The following is a 21,274-nucleotide window of genomic DNA, read 5'->3' as shown; positions in this document are numbered from 1 at the left end:
GTAAGTGGGGCTGGGTACAGAGTATTTTCCAAAGCCTAGAGATAATCATGTTTATGTGCTCATGAAAATGTACATCAGCATACTAAAACTTAGTCATGGAACTTATCTAATCTCAAACTTTACCATGGACCCCTTCCCCCCCCCCCCCTTTATATAATTAGGAATAGTCCTCAACTGTTTCCTAACACTTTGGAAATAGTGGCCTGGTTCTTCTCAAAACTAGACAGGATCAGAAACTCAAATGCCTTTACTTTGTTACTCTATAGAAGGTTCCCCCCAACTAAGTTGTGGTTGGTGTGAGGTAGTAGGCAGAAGAGAGACTGATGCTACTGTGAATGGGTAACAATCTATGGCAACCCACAATTTTGAATGGGTTTGATAGTCATCCAATTTAATTAAACAATAAGTCAACTGGACTATCTTAAAGGGTCAGGATCATAGAACTTGTTTTGAGAATGAAGTTAAAGATGGGCTGAATTGCCGACATAACTGCATCACCAAACTGCCAAGTCCCATGTCTTCCCCTAAAGGGTCCCCCTAAATCAAAACATACATACACACAAAAGCAACAGAGCATTAATTACACAAGAGGCACTGATTCTTGCTTTATTCACGCAGTAACATCCAACATTGGGAATTGTGTGGGCGTAGATACAAAAGGAAGATGGCATTATAAACAGCAGTTGAGTTCAGGGCAGTGGTGGCAGCTCAGCCAGTTTGAAGGAATGCTCTGCTCCCTCCACCACTTTATGGCCAAAGTGTTCTACAACACTTGGCTTGTACTTTAAAGTTAAGGGTCACAGTGATTAAAAACAACATGGTCAAGACATTTCAGGGCTTAGTAACTTGCTGCTCCTGAGACATTTAGGATTAGTCTTGCAACAAGAAAATAGGAGCAGCATTATGCCCTTATCCTTGGCAAGTGCGTGCAAGGCAGATCACAGCAGACACGTAAAATGATCTTTTTCCCCATGCTCAATGGAGAAATACCCTCTCAGCCAAATCCTCAGAAGGCAGAACTGGAGGCACCAGAAGCACCACACAGGAAACATCACCTCTTGGTTTTTCCATGGTGACATTCAAAAGATAACTTTAATACAGAAAATAGAAAAGCATATGTGGTGGGTCTTTCCAAACTCAGAACACAAGTTGGGGAAGAAAAAGAAAAACTTCCTCTACTACCATGGTTTAGACTCTCAGAAGAGTTCTCTGTACTGCACACACCACATCTCTTACTGACCGAGACATGCTTCAAGGCTGTTTCTAAGATTCTCTCAGTGGCCAATAAGGAGAAAATTCAGAGGAGGCAGGGTACCTAGCACCTTGTATTCCCTCACGGTGACAGCTGGAGGAATTAGCAGTGAGGTAGTAGCAACAGTCCTCACATAATGAAAAGAATTTCAAATCTATGTAAAATAGGCTGTCCTCGTAGTCTTATGCTCCAACCACCCTCTCATGGGAAGCTGTGTCTCCTTTATGTATCTCAAGAGAAGCTGAGAGGAAATGGCTGCCCAGATGAAGCCACTACCAGTGACCAGTTCTTAGGACAAGGATGTAGAAACCTCGCCAGAGCCCAGGCACAAACTGTTTTTTAATTCATTAAGCACAATTTTTATAGAAAAGAAAACTGAAGGACAAACCAAATTGAAAGGATCACTGTTATAATAACTTTAATTTATCTTGCATTTTACAGAAGTCTATTAACGATTTTAAAAAAGCACCGCCTTACCCCATCATGTTTTCTGACAGTTGTTAAAGTAGGCAATGAGTATGTCAACAGCTTGAGCATCGGCATCCTGCAAGGATTTCAGACCAACCAGCCACACGCCAAAGAGCCTGGCAGCTTTTCTATCTTGTTATTAATACAATGGTATTTCCACTCTGATGGTAAACCTGTCCAGCCAAATTTCCACAACACACTTTGTAAAATCAGTGGTGATTAGCAAATTAGTTAGCTTTGGCACGGAGCTGTGCTCGCTTGCCCGTGACAGCCTGGAAGCCGGTTTTGATGCTGGCAACAGAGCATCGAGAATGACAAGTTTCACACTGTAAGAAATAGAGTCGGGTGTCCTTTTGCAGGATTGTGTCAGGTGATCGGCACGTGTGACAGGTGACGTATTCCTCTGCAGGAAAAGCAACATAAAGAATTACCTGGTGGCCAATGATGCAGAGGTTTCTTCCCTCTGAAACACTTCTTCACTGAACTCCACAACCCCAGGCTGGCACCCAGACTGAGGAAACTTAGCTAAACTTATTGGTAAGTTTATAGCTAAGCTATTCTAGGGTATGAAAACACCAGCTGTCTGCTGTGACACTTCAGGTACTAAACTATGGGTTGAAAAAATAACTCCCAAGTGTCCAAGGAGGCAGGAATGCTTCCCAGGTCTGAATGCAGATTTCTCTAGCTTGGCTTTCAGCCTGGACCTTAGGAAATCCAAACCGTTTGCCCTACACCCCTAATCAGCCACCAAGAGCCACCTCCCTGCTCTCTACGCCATCACTATCATGTTCTCTCATCCTTTAAGGCCAGCCTTTCCAGCTCCATTACAAACCAATGGTTCTCCCCCAAAATAATACAGCCTGAAGAGAACATTTCAGAGTGATGTACTGAGATTAAATTATATACTTACTGATATATCTTCTCAAAACATTTTCTATTTGTTTTTGTTGGAATCTTCCTTTGATTACAAGTTGGTTATTACCATCTATAGAACCACTATGAAAGAAAACAAAAATATCTCCATTATTTAAAATATTCAATACCATAGGGTAAGTTCTAGAAGTAGTGCCATACTACCTGTTACTCAAAATTTATTTTTAATTAAGTAGTTGGTACCTGATGACCTATCCATATTTCTTAATCCAACTTTCATCACTTAAGTCTCTGGCAACAAATCAGATTTATTAACTGATTTTCAGTGTAAAACTGATTGATTCCTTAACATTGTGTGCTGGCCCATTTATCCAACAAGGGAAAACATACTTTCACTGAACGCTTACTATGTGCAAAGTAGGACCTGTCTTTAAAAACTCCAAGCACCAAATACAGGGTTGGGCAAGAGTAGGTTTACTTCACAGTTCTTTGGAAAATAGTAAAATTAATAAACAATACAAAAATTGTTTTTGTGTACTCACAACTGTAAACCTACTTTTACCCACCCTGTATTTTGGCTGTCGTACAGTTGATGAAAATGTCCTAAAATCGACTAATGATTAATCATGTGAACATGGAACTGTACATTTAAATGTGTGAAATGTGTCTATAAAAGTTTTAAAGCCCCAAGTACAGTTCAGGTCACAGGCCACACATATTGTCCATGGTGCTTAAACAGAAAATTTCTGAAAAGCTGCTGATGACAAGCACTTTGAAAGAGTAAAACTCTAGGCTAGACATTATTTGTTAAAAATTAGAAATCAAAGTGAAACAACAAAATTCAGCCAGGTACTGTTAAATTTCTGTTTGTTTCATATCTTAGTATAAAAATGACTTTTACAAGAACCACTCCTGTGATTCTCCTTAAACCATCAAGGGTTTATTATCCTCCATGGCCTGGAGACCTTAATTTCCAGGTTATGATGGTATTCCAGTGCTTGACGTAGGAAATTTTTTTCACTCACTGCCAAAAATTGGATTTTTTCAACAACCCTGTATTAAACCTACTGACCTTAAGGTCACTGGTCACAACTTATTTTAATTTATCCCACCTCTTCAAAAACTAAGTTATTCTCAGATGTAGGAAAAACACTGCTTTTACTCCTTAGTTTATGCAAATTAAAAATAAAAAATGATTATAAAACAAATTTATAATAATTCTACAACAGAGTCTACATATCTACCATGAGTTCAGGTAAATTACTCCTTAATCCCACAGCAAGTGTAGCCAAATCCAACAAACTGAGTTTCAAGAGTAGGAGAGAACAGAACACCTCAGTTATCTCTGTACTGCCAGCAAGGCACAGGATTAAGTCACTTACAAGCTCAAGCTCCCAAAACAGGCAGATCTGAATTAGCACATTGACTGTGGTGTTAACTAGGTTATGTGACCATCTACAATGTCATTGAACCGGTTTCCAAATCTTTAAGATAGGTAATACTAGTTTCTACCTAGAACATTAGAATTTAGAATATTAGTTCATGGAACTGTTACAAAGACAGAAATGGTACCCAAGGCACTCAGTATGTGCTAGTCATCTTATGCCCTGAATCTACTTATTTTTAAAGGGACAATTGGATTCTTAGCACTTAACGGTCAAACTCCATGGGATCCTGGCACCCCTGAATGGAGATGGACTGGCTCGATGCCTTAAACAGGTGAGCCTTAAGACAGGGAAGTGTAACTAATTATGGATCCCTGTTTCCATGTTTCTCCTGTACCACTCATCAATTTATAAGCTGTATTCCATCAGTAGCTTATTAACAATATAGAATATAATGACTAAGAAAATGACTTCATTTGAAATCTAGTATTTGCTCCATAAATATAAGCTGTATTCCATCAGTAGCTTATTAACAATATAGAATATAATGACTAAGGAAATGACTTCATTTGAAATCTAGTATTTGCTCCATAAAGACCCAAGAATCCAATTAATGACAGGAAACTCTAAACATGGCAGTGCCACGGTCCTCATTTTGGTGTCAGCAGGCCTGTTCAGATGAGCCACTATTAATTCAGTTCTGTTCCCAAGCAGCCATAAACTGATTTCCCTTTTTCAGAGGCTCAAGAGTTCCTCTGATAATCAGGTGAATGTTTTTTTTCCTGTGGATTACATATCCTTTTCAAATTAAGAACAGTTCTTATGAAATGCCCAGTCATACTATACACAACTACTGTATATATAAATGTGAATATAGTTTCTTACCTTGTACCCAATTCAGCCAATAAAAATGCAAGGAGATGTTTGGGCTGACGATGTAATCTAAAGAGAAAGTGGAATATATCAACTATTCTCTATAAAAATCTAATCAAACTTCTAAAAAAAACCAACCTGTTCATTGTTTTAATTAGTGATTACTCTGCTATTAGGTGCACTTTAGCACCCAAGTTCAAACTCTGAAATAAAGATACATGATACATTTTAAAACCCATAAAACAATGTTATATATTCCTTACAAATACTATACATACATATGAGTAAATGTCTAGAAACATGGACGGAAAGGTAAACACCAACTTTAGTGGACAACATTTTTTTCTGTGAAGGAAGGGGAAATAGTTACAAAGATGGCTTTAATTGTAACTGTAAAACCCTCTTGGTAAAGAAGTAAAAATATCTGAAGCAAATGTGTCAAAAGGTCAAATATATCAAACCTAGACAATAGGCTACTCTGGGTGTTTGTTATGCTAATCCCTATATATTTCCTGTTGGAAAATTGTTATTAAAAAAAAAAATGGAGCTATTTATAGAAGAGCATTCCACGGTAGCATTAACAGCAGAAAAACTGAAAACAGCTTAAATATCTACCAACTGGGGAGTGGTTAAATATAAATTATGGTACATCCTTTCCTGCTTTTAGAACATGACATTCCCCACGTACCAAAAAAAAAAAAAAACAAACCCAGAAAACAAAAAAACCCACACACATAAAATGAAAAAAATCAAATGCAGAGCAATACCATTCAATATTTTCACTTTTTAACTGTACTCACTTGACACTGAACCTGTTCCAATAGCCAGGTACTACTATTACAATTTTACAGACAGTTATTTTTGTCCCAAAATGTAATGAGTGAGGGTTGGCGAAAATACAATGAACCAGGTAAGCTCCTGCATTGCTAGTGGGAGTATAAATTGCTAGAAGCTTGTTGGATAACAATTTGCCGATGTGTGCCACAAAAATATCCATTCCTTTTGACTCAATAATTCCACTTTGGGACATTTTACCCTAAGGCTGTGTTCTGAGTCAATGGCAAGATACATGTATAAGGATGTTCTCTGAAGCTTTGCCTCTGCTGTGTAGCTACTAAAAACTTTTATGACAACTAATGACAAGTAACTTTCATGATCTATTAAGAGAAAAACAGGTTTAAATCCAGCATACAGTTTATTTTAAAATAAATGCATAAAACTAGCTAAACATAAAAATGTTAAACTGATTACCTATCTCCTTTTTAATTTTTTTTTTCTTTTATTGATTCTGGAGAGAGGGGACGGGAGGGAGAAAGAAAGGGAGAAAAAACATCCATGTAAGAAATAAACATCAGTTGCCTCGTGCACATGTCTGGAATGGGGACCAAACCTGCAACCCAGGCATGTGCCCTGAACCAGGAATTGAACCAGCAATCTTTTGGTTTGCAGGAAGACATCCAGTCAAGTCATACCAACCAGGGCTAATTACCTACCTCTTAAAGGCAGACTTACAGATGATTTTTCATTTTCTTTAGCATGTCTATATTTTCTGATTTTTCTATAATGAGCATATACTGTTGTCATCAGCAAAAAACCCCACAAAAAACAAAAACTAAAATCTTTGAAGGAATCGCTAAGCAATGAAAACAAATGATTATCTCTAGGTGATGGAATTTTTAGTGATTATTTTTTCTTTTTTTGTTTTATCAGTTTACCTGCAACAGCAGGTATCACTTATGAAACTGAAGAACAAACAGTAGGTAAGGTCAGTTGCCCAAAGGAACCTGCCAGAAAAGGTGTAGCTGAGGAGCTTGAGAAGAGCCAGGCCCAGACAGTGAGTGACTGGGGCGGGGTGATAAGAGGAATGAATGTGATGGAATGTGGTGGTAACTAAGAAAGCTGAAATCTCTTCCACTGTGTATCTCGGCAATGACCATCCAAGGAAAAAGCACACCAAATTTAGCCTCTTTCCTGGATCTCACTTGCTTGGCAGGCCCACCCCCAGCCTCCTGAGCTTTTCTACCTTCCTGAGCTCACTAGGCTCCTGTCTGAGGACTACATTTAGCCTCCTTGCTTCTCAATCCATCTGGTTAGGATCCACTCTCGCGCATCAACATGAGTTGACTTCCCTCACCTCTGGATGTCTGCTAAGACAAGCCCTGAGACCTGTTAGTAGAAAGAGTAGACAGACTTGGACTCTAACCTCCCTCAACCCAACTTTGACAGCTGTGCATTCTCTTTCTACCTGCCATAAAGTCCTCCGTAAGGATCTTTAATATAAACTACACTGAAAATCTGGTATTTGACGTGGAAATTCTCCATTAACGAACTTACAGTTTACAGATATCTGTAAAGTTGACGAAAGAAGTTTTCTTGGTTCCTACTCGGACGACCTGTGGAGGTTTCATGACAAATTTCCTTTTCTCTCCAGCAACCATATCTGGATTCTTTTCCCTCATGATGTTGAACACTCGATTCAGTAACTATAAAGATAAAGTGGTATTCATGTACATTCTTACTAATAGCAGAGTATACTTGAATTTTTGCTTTACCTTTAAGCAGAGCAAATTTTACTCTTTACTAAATATACACACATCACTTCATGTTCTGGTTGCTCTGAGAGCAGGACTCGATTCTCAGCCAGGATCTGGTCCATTATGAATGCTCAGTAATTCCTTGTTCAAAGAAAACGAACCAAACTGTACTAATTCTGCTGTTTCTATGGGAAAGTAAGATTCAGCAAAGCCCAAATAAGCGAACTCCAGGCTATTCTGGCCCCAAATTAGCTAACCTCCTTTGCCCATCTCTCCCCTCTCCCACTCCAAGGGGACACCACCTCCTTGTCGTCCTTAAAAGTTCATGGATTCAGATAGGAGTATTGAGTACTATAATGACTGCCACACTCTGAGAGCAGGCTGCCCCATATGAGGACATCAGACTATGTGACCTGAGTTTGCTTCACTATCAGTCTGTAGTTCTATGGCCCTTCCAATTCAGAGAATATTTATCTTGCTTTTCTTTTGAGTTCTAGTGAATAGCTTAGCTCGGTTGCATAAGAGAATTTGTCTTACCTCCTCATATGTGTAGTCTCTTTCTGAGCCTGCCCAGGCAGGGCCTGTCTGGTTACTGAATGAGATACCATCATCTTTTTTGCTATCTTCATCTTCTAAAGCTACAGATAACAAAAGACTAAGAATGAGGGGTAGAGGCAGATCTAGAGAAATGAAAGCATCAATGACCTGTCTCCCCCCCCTCCCCCGCCCCGCCCCGCAGAAGTGCATTCATAACAGCCTCAAGCACAAAGACATCAAGTTCCACAGACAATCTCTTATTCCTTAAAGACAGGGATCTTTCGACTTCCATAAACAACACTTCACAGAGACTTCTCTAATTAGGAATTTATGCTATCATAGGCACACCTGAACTGTTTCTTGATTTAACAAACAAAATAATGCTCCGCGATAATTAGAGAAAAAAACATCCAACAGTTTTGAAGCACTTAAGAAACATCAACATCAATAAAAAACCATCTGCTGACTACAGTAAAGTTCTTTAAAGACCTGATGGCACTTAGAAATTAATAAAACAGCACTTTTAACAAAAACATTTTTAAAATAATTTTAAACATTTAAAATTCAGTTATAGTAATTTTCCCAATCACCTAAATCTGCACAATTTAATATAATCACAATTGCCAAATTCTTGCTCCATGAAATCTTTAACTGTCATCAAATTAGACACTGTCTCCTTTTAGCTTCCATAATCAGGCGGAAATAAGTGGTAAGAAAAAATAAAGAAGGAGCCTACGTATCACAGAGACTAGGTAAGAAGGCTTGAATACCTAGACATGAGCTGTTGAGACCCCAATATTACCTTCATCTTTCTCTAGAATCTCATCCTCATCTGGGAACTTAACATTCTTCTTTTTTTTCTTTTTATTGCCAAGCATAATGTCAAGGTCATCCTCTGGTTCAGCAGGTTCTTGAACATCACTTTCAATCTTAAGATCCTAAGAAATTAAGATAAGAGTTTCAATGTTTTGACACTGGAACTTAAAACACCACCACCAACAGAAAAAAAAAAGGGGGGGGGCTGGCATCCTTTTGGAGGAAAAAAAATTTAATATATAAGAAATGTCTCTTTTCTTATGGCTCAGCGAGTCGCTCTAACTTACACTGGAAATTCAAAATAGTTTTGTGGGATCTTTTCCTTTCTTTTATTCACCAGTCTTGGGATTTTAAAATTATGGTCCATGTTTCCAAACCAGGCCACTATCAGAATCATCCTGGAAACTTAAAAGATTCTTAAATCTTTTGACTGACATCTTTAGCAGAAACGGTGGTCAGAAGTATCTTAAAGAAGTTCCTAGGTATTCTGATGCAATCAGTGGGAGGGTTTAAACTCTCCTCCAGACACCCGATACCTCGTGTTTTCCCACACCAATTCTTCAACTCTCTGACACTAACTAAGTGATCTATAATTCATTTCAATTTTGAAACTACCAGTAGTTAGTAACAGACTCCACAGGTTTAAGGGCTCAGTCCCACAATATTGTCCTCACTTCAGAAGCCAGTCACAAGTATTGGGTCCCCAGAATACCCACACATATTTCTGAATTGGCTACAGAATCAGAGGTTCCCACAAACCCGTTCCTGCAAAGGTTGATAATTTGCTAGAATGACTCAGAACTCAGGAAGTACTTAATTATTACCAGTTTGTTATAAAGGATGCAACACAAGAACAGCCAAATGGGAGAGATGAACAGGGAAGGAGAGCTGGTACAGAACTTCTACGCCCTTGTCCAGGTACGCCACTCTCAACACCCCAATTTGTTTGCAACCCTGAAGCTCTCTAAACCCCATCATTTTAGGAGTTTTTATGGGGGCCAAATCGTGCAGGAATGACTAATTAAATCATTGACCACTGGTGACTGAACTCAATCTCCAACCTCTTGCCCCAGGGGCTTAGGAGGTGAGGGTGGCTGGGTTTATATAAAAATTCCCATCATCTAATCATGGCTTAATCTTTCTGATGACCTATCCTGAAGCTGTTCAGGAGCTCCCAGCCACCAGTTATCTCAAAAGATACTTTCATCATTCCAAAGATTCCAAGGGTTTTAGGAGCTATGTGCCAGGAAACCAGAGACAAAGACCAAATATTTTTTATTATACCACAGTAAACCTTATAACCAGACTGCAAAGAGGTCTTTTGGCATCACTTCAATAGATGACACCATGAAAGGGTAAAGGCAGAACCCATGGAGAATTAGGATCATATGATGGATGGACGGAGACAAGGTAAAGGTTTATCCCAAGGTTAGTTGCTATAGTTACAGATGTAAATAGGGCATATAACAGCCCAGAAATGAGTCATAAACCCTCCAGAAGAGCAGAAAGGACCAGTTTCAGTATCCAGTATCCTAATCAATCCCTCCTTTCACCAACTTATCCAGCTCCCTATCAACCCTGAAATGTGCTATCAACACATCTATAAATATCTATTTGTGTGTGCCTACACAATGAACTAGTCTGCAATGACTACAGTAATTTTAGAAATCTTATCAGCAGAACAGTTTTAATAGCTGGGAGTAAATGAAGCTCAGCTTTGAGATTCCATATCCAGCTGTGTAGTCTCAGTGTCACAAACAGGCTATGTGTATTAGCTGGATAACATATAAACAAGAAATCAGTAACCTAGTCTCTAATATGACAGTCAGTAAGTGAGAAACTCAGATGTGCCCGATATAAATTAGCACACACCAGCCAGCTTTCTAGTCCTCTACAATTATTTCACCCCAGTAAGACCTACTTCCAAACTGAGGCTAAGTTCTGGTGAAAGAGAGCCAATAGCAGTATTTTTGAAGATTTTTCAAAAGCCCTCTTATGGTCTAAAAATTTGGATGGGAGAGTAACCCAAGATCTTAACAAATAACATCCATGTCTTGCCTGATATGGATATTTGTAACATCTTACGTTATGACTTCAGTAGCAGAGAAAAAAGTACCCAAGCACTTATCAAGAGTAGAACTTATATAAGTGATTCTTGAGGACAAAAGCTGCTAGAGGAATCAATCAAAACAACTTTGGGAACCAAGATTTTCTGTGGCACATCTCTATGTGACATTCTGTTACTCAGGATATTTACAACTTACTTTTTCAGAATAATTTGAGCATTTCTCTTTTCCTCAATTTCCCTGCAATCGTGGGAAGAGAAGACAATTCCCAAACATGGAGGGAATAATATAAATCCAGGTAAAATCATCTTGTTCTAAAGGACTTTAAATTATCCAAAAAACAAAAAAACCAAAAAAAACACCCCAGAAAAAAATCTTCTTCATTTCAGTACCTTAACAATTAGCACACAATGCCCGATAGCTCACTGTACTCACCAATACATATTTGCTGAATTAGCCAAGTCATCAAAATTGTGAGTTTCCAAAATTCAGTGAATTGCTATATACATTCCCTGTTATATATAGGATACACCTTAAGTTTCAGCAAATAAACTATTTACCAAAGAAAAATTTGGGTAGAGGACACAAAACAAGACCCTTAGTGCACGTGTATGTGTGTTCTAAACTCCTGTCTTTCTCTGTGTGTACATAAAATTACTATTATTCTGGGTTTTATAAACAGGCGAATGAGATCTGTTCAAGGTTCCCGGACAGGGTCTTTAAAATGGTAGTTCTAAGTAAGGGAAGAACAGACTTTCAGCTAATTCTTCCATTCATTCTATTTCACCTACCTACTCACCCATCTATCTATCTATTTGTTCAAAAGAATTAAGAAATACTTGTATTGGAAATTGATCTGATACTAAGACAACTACAAGATCAGAGAACTCCATAAAAATAGCCTGAGCCCTCTGAGTCTCCTACAGGCCGTGAGATCATCAGCCACCAACCACCACAGGTGGGTGTTCATTTGGCTGCTCAGAGGTACACACAAATTTGTGAATCTTCAACATGCCATGAAAGTTTAACAGAGGAAACCATGAGAATATTTGCTTCACAAGATTTCTCACTTATTGAAATCTCTCTCCCTTAGCCCATCTCAGTATAGTTAAAGACAAAGAGCAATTTGTAATTGTTTTACAGGCACACAATACAGTATGTAAAACCTAAATTTACATTTCATAATCCCTTTAAAATACCTTAGTCAGACATAATGACCTTAACAGTGGTGATTAAGTACTTAACAAAAGCAATGCTAATAAGAGATGAGACAAAGAGGGAGAAACATCAGCCATTTAGCAACCTTTCAAGAGGTCAAATTTTACCTTCAATAAGAAAGCAATACTACCTTTACACCTTCTTCAGCCTCATCAATATCAAATATCTTTTTTGTTTTTTTCTTCTTTTTCTTTTGATTAAAGAAGTTCAAGTCATCTAGATCGTCAGAAGCATCTAAAAAGACGGGCAATTGAAATGATCAATTATTAAACAGCAGAAAACAAGCATCCAATTATGTGTTAAGCATTTCATCTATTAATTAAAGCCAACAGAATAAAGAGATTAAGTATTAATTAGTATCCTGGGTTCCTCCTCAGCCACAAAGGTTATGGTTCTAAGAAACTTCTAGCTTTGCAGGAAAAATCTGGTTAGAGAACTACATTGAGAGTATTTATGAAATCTGACCTTATCATGCCTCATTGTTTCCAACACAAAGTCAGGGTTTTAACACAATCTCCAAGGCTCTCCAGCTTTAGCTCCAGTTCTGTTTACCATCTCATCTCCCCAACCTCAATCTCTGGTTTCAACCCAAATGAACTACTTCCGCTTTACTGTAGTGTACGTGGTCTCTCACCTCTAACTCTTCCCATGGAACCTCCCAGGTAGCTTTTACCTTCAATCTTGGTTAGAAGTTACTCCCACCAAGAAGCCTTCTCTCTAAGCCTATCTATCTCTCCTTTTTCTCAACTGGGTGCCCCACAGGTGCTTTGATCGTACATTCCGTCACCCTGACAGACGTATTTAACAGCTTGCTTATCTGTCTCCCTACTAAATACTAAGGGGCTAATGCCTTGCTCACCTAAATCCTAGTGCCTAACTCTAAATGCTATTTAATCAATCAATCAATCAATCAAAGAAAGACCTTACAAAGTATTTCACTTTTTTTTTTACAGGCCTGAAAATAAAGGTAGGGTTCATTTCCCCCTTTTAAATATGTTTTATAGTCTTGGGATTCACAATGGAAACAAGAGAATGAATTCTCTTAGGCATTATATCAGAAAATTATACATTGTATATAACATTATATATGGCATATATTATATATTTGAAAAATTAGCTTAAATTTTCAAATATTTGAAACATTTTATACTCTGAGGTAAAGAATAACATAGTGGAAAATGAAAATTACAAACGATAGGCAACGTTTATCAGCAGAATCCTTCTCATCAATTAATAAGGAGGAGTAAACCTATTCTATCTCCTTTTTATGTTATTTAGATGTTATTTTCCAAAGATATATTACATTAGAAACAACACAGTGTTTCCTTTTTCCTTTAGTGACAAACTATATGCATTATTTCAGAAAATGGACCTCAGAGTGGGCTCAGCTCTACATTCGTCAACTTGTTCAATCAAGAGAGGTGCCTTCTGAGCCTCAATTTTCCCTTCTGTAAAATGAAGATTTTTAATCTAGGCGATCTCCAAATTTTCTTTTAACTGTGCTCTTTCTGACTCCTTTGGACAAACAGTGAAGCTATTTCAAGTGTTTCTGTGCGTGTGTCCTTGAATTTAAACATACTATTTACACGCTACGGAAACAATTATTTGGGTTCTCAGCTGCCGTCTCTGCTGCTACGGGCTATGGCATTGTTAGAGACCAATGTTGTCATCATATTAGTTGTGAAAGGGCTTCCTTTCTGGTAATTTTTCCTCCTCGTCCTGATGAGGCTACAACATGAATAAAATTTTATCTATCCTTAGTAATAATGGGTTCTGTTCAAAAAGTTTTCCATTTGTTCTGCCTTGTTGTACACTAGGAATATTTTAGGATCCTTCAGTTACAAAGTTTGTTCAAGAGGCTGTTTTAGAATTCATTTTTGTCTTATTACAAGAATGACTTACTTTCCAAGTTTGTTTTAAACATATGAGGGGGACTAAAAAAAACCCTGGAGTTTATTTATAAAAAATTGTGTATTTTATTCTTACATGTTTAAACTTCAGTCACCTTCAAACCACTCTCCATTTGATGAAATACATCTGTCAAGACGTTCTTCTCCACTGCTCAAAAAAGTTTTTGAACTCATGAATTTTGATGCCTTTTAGTGCTTCTACCATTTTTGTTTCACCTCTTCCAAATCAGCAAAACGTTTCCCTTTGAGGCCTTTTTCCATCCAGGGAAACAAACAAGCAAACAATCAATCAATCGCTCAGGCAAGATTGGGTGAATAGGCAGTGTGAGGCAGGTGTACTTTGGGGGCAAAAGCATTGAGTCTTCAAAAAAAATTCACTGAACCCAAATGCAGCCTCTCATAACAGTGCCAGCTGGTACACTGATACAAGTGAATTCCTACACAACTCACCTAGCGGCGAAGCCGTACTACAAGGAGCTCATCTTCCAGAAGATAATTCCAGTATTTTGGTGGGGGGGGGTCCTCCCATCATATACATGATCAGATCTTCAATGAATGTCAGTTCTCTCTATCCCCTGCATGGCATCTTATATTCAACAGACATCATGTTTACTGAATAATTTATTTCTAATAGTCAAATGGTATCTATGTTAAAGCACAAGAGTGGGTAACTAATGATGGTGCCTGAAATGAAACATTTTAAAAATAATTTTAATTTGTTCTATATGTTTTCAGACTCGCTAACACACAAAGCTGCCTATCTTGGTCCTATTTCTTTCTGCCTACACTCAAATACTACTACTATTAAAATATAAAAAGGAACCTGACAGGTTAGACTGGAAAATCAGCACTGAAATGACAAGGTTTTGTCACCTTGTGCCATCTGTGGATATAGTAGGAATTTCCCTGTGTCTATCAGAAATGTGGTAAGGTCCAGTGTACACAGACTGTGGATGGCCTCAACTTTCACTGGAACAGGCTCATCAAGCTGAGAGGTCAATGTATGCAAAAAATCCAAAACTCCTATGGAAGAGAACCAGGTCTTCCAGCAAAACAGTGACTCTCACATTTACCACTCACCTTTTTTTCTACTGTCCTCTTCATCAGCTTCTACATCTTTGTCCTCAGTTGGCTCTGGCTCCACTTCTTTTGTTTCTGAGGGCTGGGTTTCTTCCGTCTGGGCATCCCCTTCCTCGTCTAACATAAAAGGCTTCTTCTTCTTCTTTTTCTTCTTGCTCATAGTAGGATCAAAAATCATCTGTTTAAAGGACAATAAAAAAGGGACCAAGTGATTGTTTTTAATGATGCTCATATTCCAAATATGCTGTATCCTCAAAAGACATACTCTTTTAAGAGTATTTGATGTACTAAAGTACCAAAATGAGGATAAAAGTCCACCCAATCTTCCTTATACTTATTAAACAGAGTAGGGGTAGAGGGTGTTCCTTAAATATGTGTGCCTTTCAGTTTGTAAATTATCACATGATAGGAACTTCACTTTTAGTTTCATGAGCAAATGTGGTGACTTTATGATGAATTAATCGTGGAATTTAGGGAAGGGATGTTAGCCACAACTTATGGTACTCCTTTCACTTTGTGGATGAGAAAAACCAATGCCTAGGCAGGTTATACACATTTATTTAAGGCTGACAACTTGGTGAAGAGGACCAGGAGAGCTGACCTAATTTTTTTTTAAGTGTTCTTAAAATTTTATCCTGAAGTTCAAACAAAACTTTAAGGAAATACACCAGCAACCCTTCATATAGCAAATCTGTATCTGAGTAATAGAAACTTCTATACAACCTTTTACTCTACTTTGTTTCTGGAACATTAAGTTTTCTTGGGTTATTTTTATCTGATGTCCACTACAAAGTAAGTGAAAAACTAATTAATAACTTGTTGTAGACTATCTGTTTCTACTGGTGACTTGGGAAAAATACAGATAAAGTTATTTTAGACATAGTAGTTTAAATAACACATAAGGTAGATGCCAGTAGAGTAGAAAGAGTGAGGTCTTTGAAGTCAAACAGAACTGGATTCAAATCCCAAGTATTTTTGCTATAAGCCCCTTACCAATCTTTTGTCCAAATCCTATCATGCTTAAATTCAGCATTTCCCCCAATGAACGGCTATGACAGTGCAGTGAACTGTCTGGAGCCCAAATGACTGAATTCAAATCTGATTCTGGCTCTTGCCCTCTCCATGCCTCATCTGTAAAATGGAGATCAGTAGCAAAACCCTAACCAAACCTCATAAGATTACTGGATTAAATGAGTAAATAAATATAAAACAACTGACACAGTGCCTGGCACAAAAGTATTCAATGTTAGCAATTATCATAATTTATATAATCCTTTACAGTTCACAGTTCATAAAAAAACATAGTATATCTTGATTCCTATCCTGAAATTTCATCAACTCAGGGTGGTCTAATTTCCAAAACATAAAATGAAATTCTCAAAAAAGTTCCCCAAATTGATTTTAATTAACTTAATTTCTTTAGGTCCCAAGTATATTAAGGAAATTGGGCTACACTGAAATCAAACTACGGTCTGTAATAAAGTAGGGTAGTCCTCTTCCTTACTCAGTAGAGGATCTTCAAGACATTCTGGAAATTGATACAGTCTCATTTCAAAGTTATCCTCTTCTATTTTAATAAGGATCTAACTGTATAAATGAGTAATTCCGAAATGCAGTCTGGAGAACTTATTTTGACGAACTTAAAGAAGAGAACAGAAGAACCAGGAGGCAAAGTTCCCCACTGCTAACATACTAGGCCACAGGTCATCCAACATGGAGTGCTGCTGTCTGTTCCAAGGAGGTAGGTAGAGTTTACCCACACTCTCAACATGTAGAGATTTGGCAAAAGAGCAGACAGCACTCAAGGCCCTGTAAGTATGGTTGTCTGGCAGGGCTTACAATTAATTTATTGCATTTTTCTCAAGTAGCAACTGCCCTAGAATATTAATTATCTTTTAACTATAACAGCAAAACAGATCAAAGATGGGAGGGATCCTGAGAGGATAGCTTCACAACTGCCTTCTTATCCTCTTAAAAACATTCATATTTAGGCCTGCAGGTTAACAGTTTGGTTGTAGCCTTATAAAGGGTTTGAAACAAGCAGGAATTATACAGTGAAATGATTAACATCTCTTGATTAATGTCTGTGGATACTTAAGACATACACTCCTCACCTCATTTTATTCACACCACTGATCATAGAGTTAAAAATAAGGAAACCAGGGAGCCCAAAGCTGTGCCCAAAGCAGACTTCTACCAAACCATAAGACCATGTTCAGTCTTGGCTAAAAAAATGGCTTTTTAAGACTTTGAAATGACAAAAATTATCACATTCCAAATATTTTGTTTATGAGACTAGCTTGAATTTGAAAAGCAAATAGTTGCTGACAGTGCACTATGGAAAAACCACAGACTCTCTTGAATTTTTTTTTTTTTAAGCCCACAACAAAACCTTCGAAAGTTTTCCATTTCTAACTTTCCACTCAGAGCTGGGTTGAAGAAGATGAGAAAAAGGAATACCAGCAAAAATTACCCTGATAACACCCTAAAGTGCTTTATCAAATTGGAAACCTACTCCCAAATGTCATACCTTACCCAAGATGTTAACTTTATAGGCACATCACACCAGGAAGGGAAGTGTGAGTTACAAAACAACCTAGAGGAGCAAAGTGAACAGAATACCAAGTATTGTCATCTCTGGGTGATAGGATTCTGGGAAATTTTTATTTCTCTTTGTATTCTTCTGGGTTTTGTAAACTTAGTACACGACGCTTTCCATTTTTAATCAAAAACTTCTTTTTTAACTTAAAGCTTCTTTTGTAAACCATCTCACTGTGTTGAGTGGAAGCCCAATGTTCTGACACCTAGGGAATATGCTCTACTATTGTAATAAGCAATAATCTTAGCTATCAACAACACTTAAAAAATTGGTCTGAAAAATAATGAATGCCTGCGGATTAGGGGATTTTTCTCTAGTAGGTAGCACCCATATTTCTAGAGTGTTGCTTTTTAAAGGTCTTGGTTCCACTAGGTTAAAAGAGGATGTCTTGGTGAGTCTTGGCTTAACTGACAAGTTTAAAAAGAAATGTGTACAGTTTAATTATTTCCATGTACAGATCTTCACTTGTGTGTGAAGTAGTCAGAAATTAAGGACTGGCCTAAGAATACTTATTCAGTCAACAGTACTGGAGGAACCAGAACCTTTACATACCTTCTGAGTGGAAGCCCAAGGCTGGTTCTAGTCCCACTAACTTGCTGTGTGATCTTGGACAAGTTAACCTCCATAGGTTATAAAACTTCCTGTCTATAAAACTCAGTTGGATCTAAAAGTGACAAGCTGCTTAATACTTTATTGGCTTCCAGAAGTTCTCAACTGGAATGCTGGTTCTGTCATATTCCACCTCCTTTAAAACCTGATCCCACTGCTAAAACTGAATCCTCCAACCCCACAAATCTCTGTTGATGGTTCTATGTACCTCCCACAGAAACTAGTTGATCTCTTATTTCCCCTCAACAGTTGTGAGCACTTTATAAGAGAAACCACACAAATAATAGCACCCCACAGTACTGTGCACTGTATTAGTGCTTTATTTAAGATTATGAAAAGCTTACAAAATGGGTAAAAACAAATGTGAAATACTGGTACTTTCAGAACCTTTGAAAAACAGTAGCACTGTCTACCATGACTTCCAAGCGAGACCCACTTTTTTCTTTAGACCCTCAGTGTCTCCTAAAGAGCATTCTAATCACCTAGATAGAGCAACTATTACCTAGATCTGGAATTCTACTCCTGACTCAGCCACTGACTATTTGATCATGGACATGATACAATACTGTAAGCCTGTTGCCTTATCCATAAAACGGGCCCAACAATAATACATATCTTACAGAGTTGTTGTGGAAATCCAATGATTGGAGTCTCCTCCAGAACAAATCCAAATTCCTTAATTTGGTCCTCAAATCCCTCCATGAACTAGTCACTACATTTCAAGGAGTTAACTCTAACCAAACTGGGAAACATTCTGCTTTCTGTGAGCACACCTACTTGCCTTCTTAATCATCCCTTTGCCCTGTGACCAGGCCTTCCCAAGAGGAAATTCTAAGGATCGCTCAGGGACTACCTCAGAAGCCAATGCTCAAGGAAAGCCTCCAATTTTTCCTCTTCCTTCTCTCCAAGGCCCTATAGGCCAAGCACTCAAATATTCACAGAAGTGAATTAGAAGTTCAAGAGTCTTTTTTTTTTTCCTTCTTTTTTTGGTGGCGAGAGCTGGCCGGGGGAGCGGTAGCTCTCCCCTCAGTATTAATCAATACCTACTGACAACACTGAAAATCTAATTTCATTTTAAGCCTTTTGATTTTACATGTACTGGCATAAAGCTGCCAAAAGGGATTTGAAGAAATTTGCTGAGGTACAAGGACGACGGTAGTAGAAGATCCAGCCAGCTTCGCAGCCGGGACTTCCCGCTGCTGTCGCTGTGAACTCTGTGAAGGAAACAGGAACTCTGCCCTAAAACTTTCCGACGTTACTCGCTTTTTGAGCCTGGAGCATCTCATCCTCTCGTCTTATCTCCCCCACCCTCTGGTCTTTTTAAGAATAATGCTCGAGAGGAGAACAACGGCGGATACCGATCAGGACAAGCCAGCCTGCAAAAGTTTTTAACGAGGGCGCTCCACCGGAGCTCAGGGAGGCTCCTTCTAGGCACCCCCGGCGCCCAGCGCGGAGTGTTGGAGCTGCAGTGTCAAATCCAAAGGAATGCGGGGTCTCCAGTCCCAATCTCGTTCAGCCGGGGCGTTAGCCGGCATTCAAACCCAATTCTGCGAGGGCCACTCAACGTGCTCCCCATTCCGGAAATGCCGGCTTCAGCACCGCCACCCTGAGGAGAACGGGGCGAGGCCAAGCTCGCGGCTCCGGAGTCCTCGCCGGCTCTACCGCTCCGGGCCACCTAGGCCCGGCTGCCCCACATGGCGGGCGGCCGCTAGGCCTCAGACCCGGTCTCCCACATTGGGATGGGTTCGGCTCCCCGTCTCAGTCCCCGGCTCTAGTGCCAGGCTTTGGCCCTCACCTCGTCCCCGGACATGGCTGCGGCTCCAGTGGGCTCGGCACTGACGAGAAATCAGACAGGTCAGCCCTAGGCCTCAGCGACGGCACAAACCTCACCGCCTCCTCTCCCACCAGCGCACTAGGCTCTTGCATCAGCGAGAGGGAACGACACCCCGCCCTCCACTCCCAAGCGTTGAAATGCGCCTGCGCAGAGCCCGCCAGGGCGCAGGCGCGCGGCCGAGCTGACCTAGCGCGTTTTGTCGGGCGCGAGTTACCCGGCGACGCCGCCCCTCTAGGTACGCCGGGACTTGTAGTCCTCCTAGAAGACGCGGGCAATTGCACGACAGCCGCCCAGCGACCTCTGCGTGTGCGTGACGTCTGAGGAAGACTGCCGAGAAGGAAGGGTGGTGCTGGTGGTGACTTTTACCTCAGCATCTTACGAAGTAGAGTGTCTGCGCTCTTTAGCGCTGCGTGTGATTTGGGGGCCATTTCTCTCTGATTAGGGTGGTGGGTGAGACACTCAGTAATATGAACCTGTTGAGCGTGTTTTAGTGTTTGAGGAACCCTTAAGTTGGAGCTGGAGGCGTGCGCTAGAGGTGTTTACTTAATGAGAAAGTTAACCTAACATGCTGGATTTCAACATGGGAGAAAAAACAAAAGCCTCCTCTTAAAAAACCTTCGCTAAGGAGAAACGGTCTGACAAGAGGCAGGCGGTCGGGAAGCCTCAAAACACTTGTTTATGGATTCTTTGCTTGAATGCTGTGGGTGCATCATGCAATTCCCTTGAGGCATCATAATAGCAACTACCCTTTAGGGCGCTCTCACTTTTGTTAATGCTCTCCAGCCAAAGGCCACCGAGGACGCCCCTATAGTTAAACAAAGTTGGGCGTGTTGTTTCCTTGCAAGGAGGGGAGACATAGCATGAGGAACAGTGAGCATCTCATGCGGAGGGTGCTGGAAAAATTTACAGGGTTTAGGCTTGTGTTCAGTAATCTGGGGGAAGTTTCAAGAAAACAGGCCTCTTTGGATGCTTTTAGGAAGTGGAGCTAATTCTATGATGGAGTATTTATTAATTCTTAACCTATAAAGGGAGAAGAACTAAGGCTCTGATTGGTTAAGAAGCAACAGTACCTCATGTTAGCCAGAGTAGGGAGATACTTGGTCTTTCTGTGGTTGGGACAATGTTCTTTTTTTGTTTGTATTCAGACATTACAGAGTGGTTTCGTTTTTATCTTGATCCATCATGGATGAAAAGTAACTTTGTCTCATGTTGGTGTCCTG

At 39.4% G+C, this 21,274-nt stretch overlaps 1 protein-coding gene across 1 annotated transcript; it reads right to left on the bottom strand.

Moving 5' to 3' along the window:
* Nucleotides 1-578: 578 nt before the first annotated feature.
* EIF2S2 (eukaryotic translation initiation factor 2 subunit beta) lies at nucleotides 579-20,189 on the bottom strand. The gene is made up of 9 exons (XM_054573869.1): nucleotides 20,016-20,189; nucleotides 15,013-15,190; nucleotides 12,153-12,256; nucleotides 8,725-8,860; nucleotides 7,923-8,023; nucleotides 7,186-7,334; nucleotides 4,864-4,920; nucleotides 2,631-2,716; nucleotides 579-2,123 (listed from the first exon to the last, which is right to left on the bottom strand). The coding sequence occupies exons 1-9, from the start codon at nucleotides 20,028-20,030 to the stop codon at nucleotides 1,948-1,950; spliced, it is 1,002 nt and encodes a 333-aa protein (XP_054429844.1). The 5' UTR covers nucleotides 20,031-20,189; the 3' UTR covers nucleotides 579-1,947.
* Between the last annotated feature and the right edge of the window lie 1,085 nt (nucleotides 20,190-21,274).

The sequence above is a fragment of the Pteronotus mesoamericanus genome, unplaced genomic scaffold (assembly GCF_021234165.1).
Source record: "Pteronotus mesoamericanus isolate MK-2021 breed Mesoamerican mustached bat unplaced genomic scaffold, CSHL_Meso_final contig_25, whole genome shotgun sequence".
NCBI lineage: Eukaryota > Metazoa > Chordata > Mammalia > Chiroptera > Mormoopidae > Pteronotus > Pteronotus mesoamericanus.
This window is presented reverse-complemented; position numbering and strand designations above follow the sequence as displayed.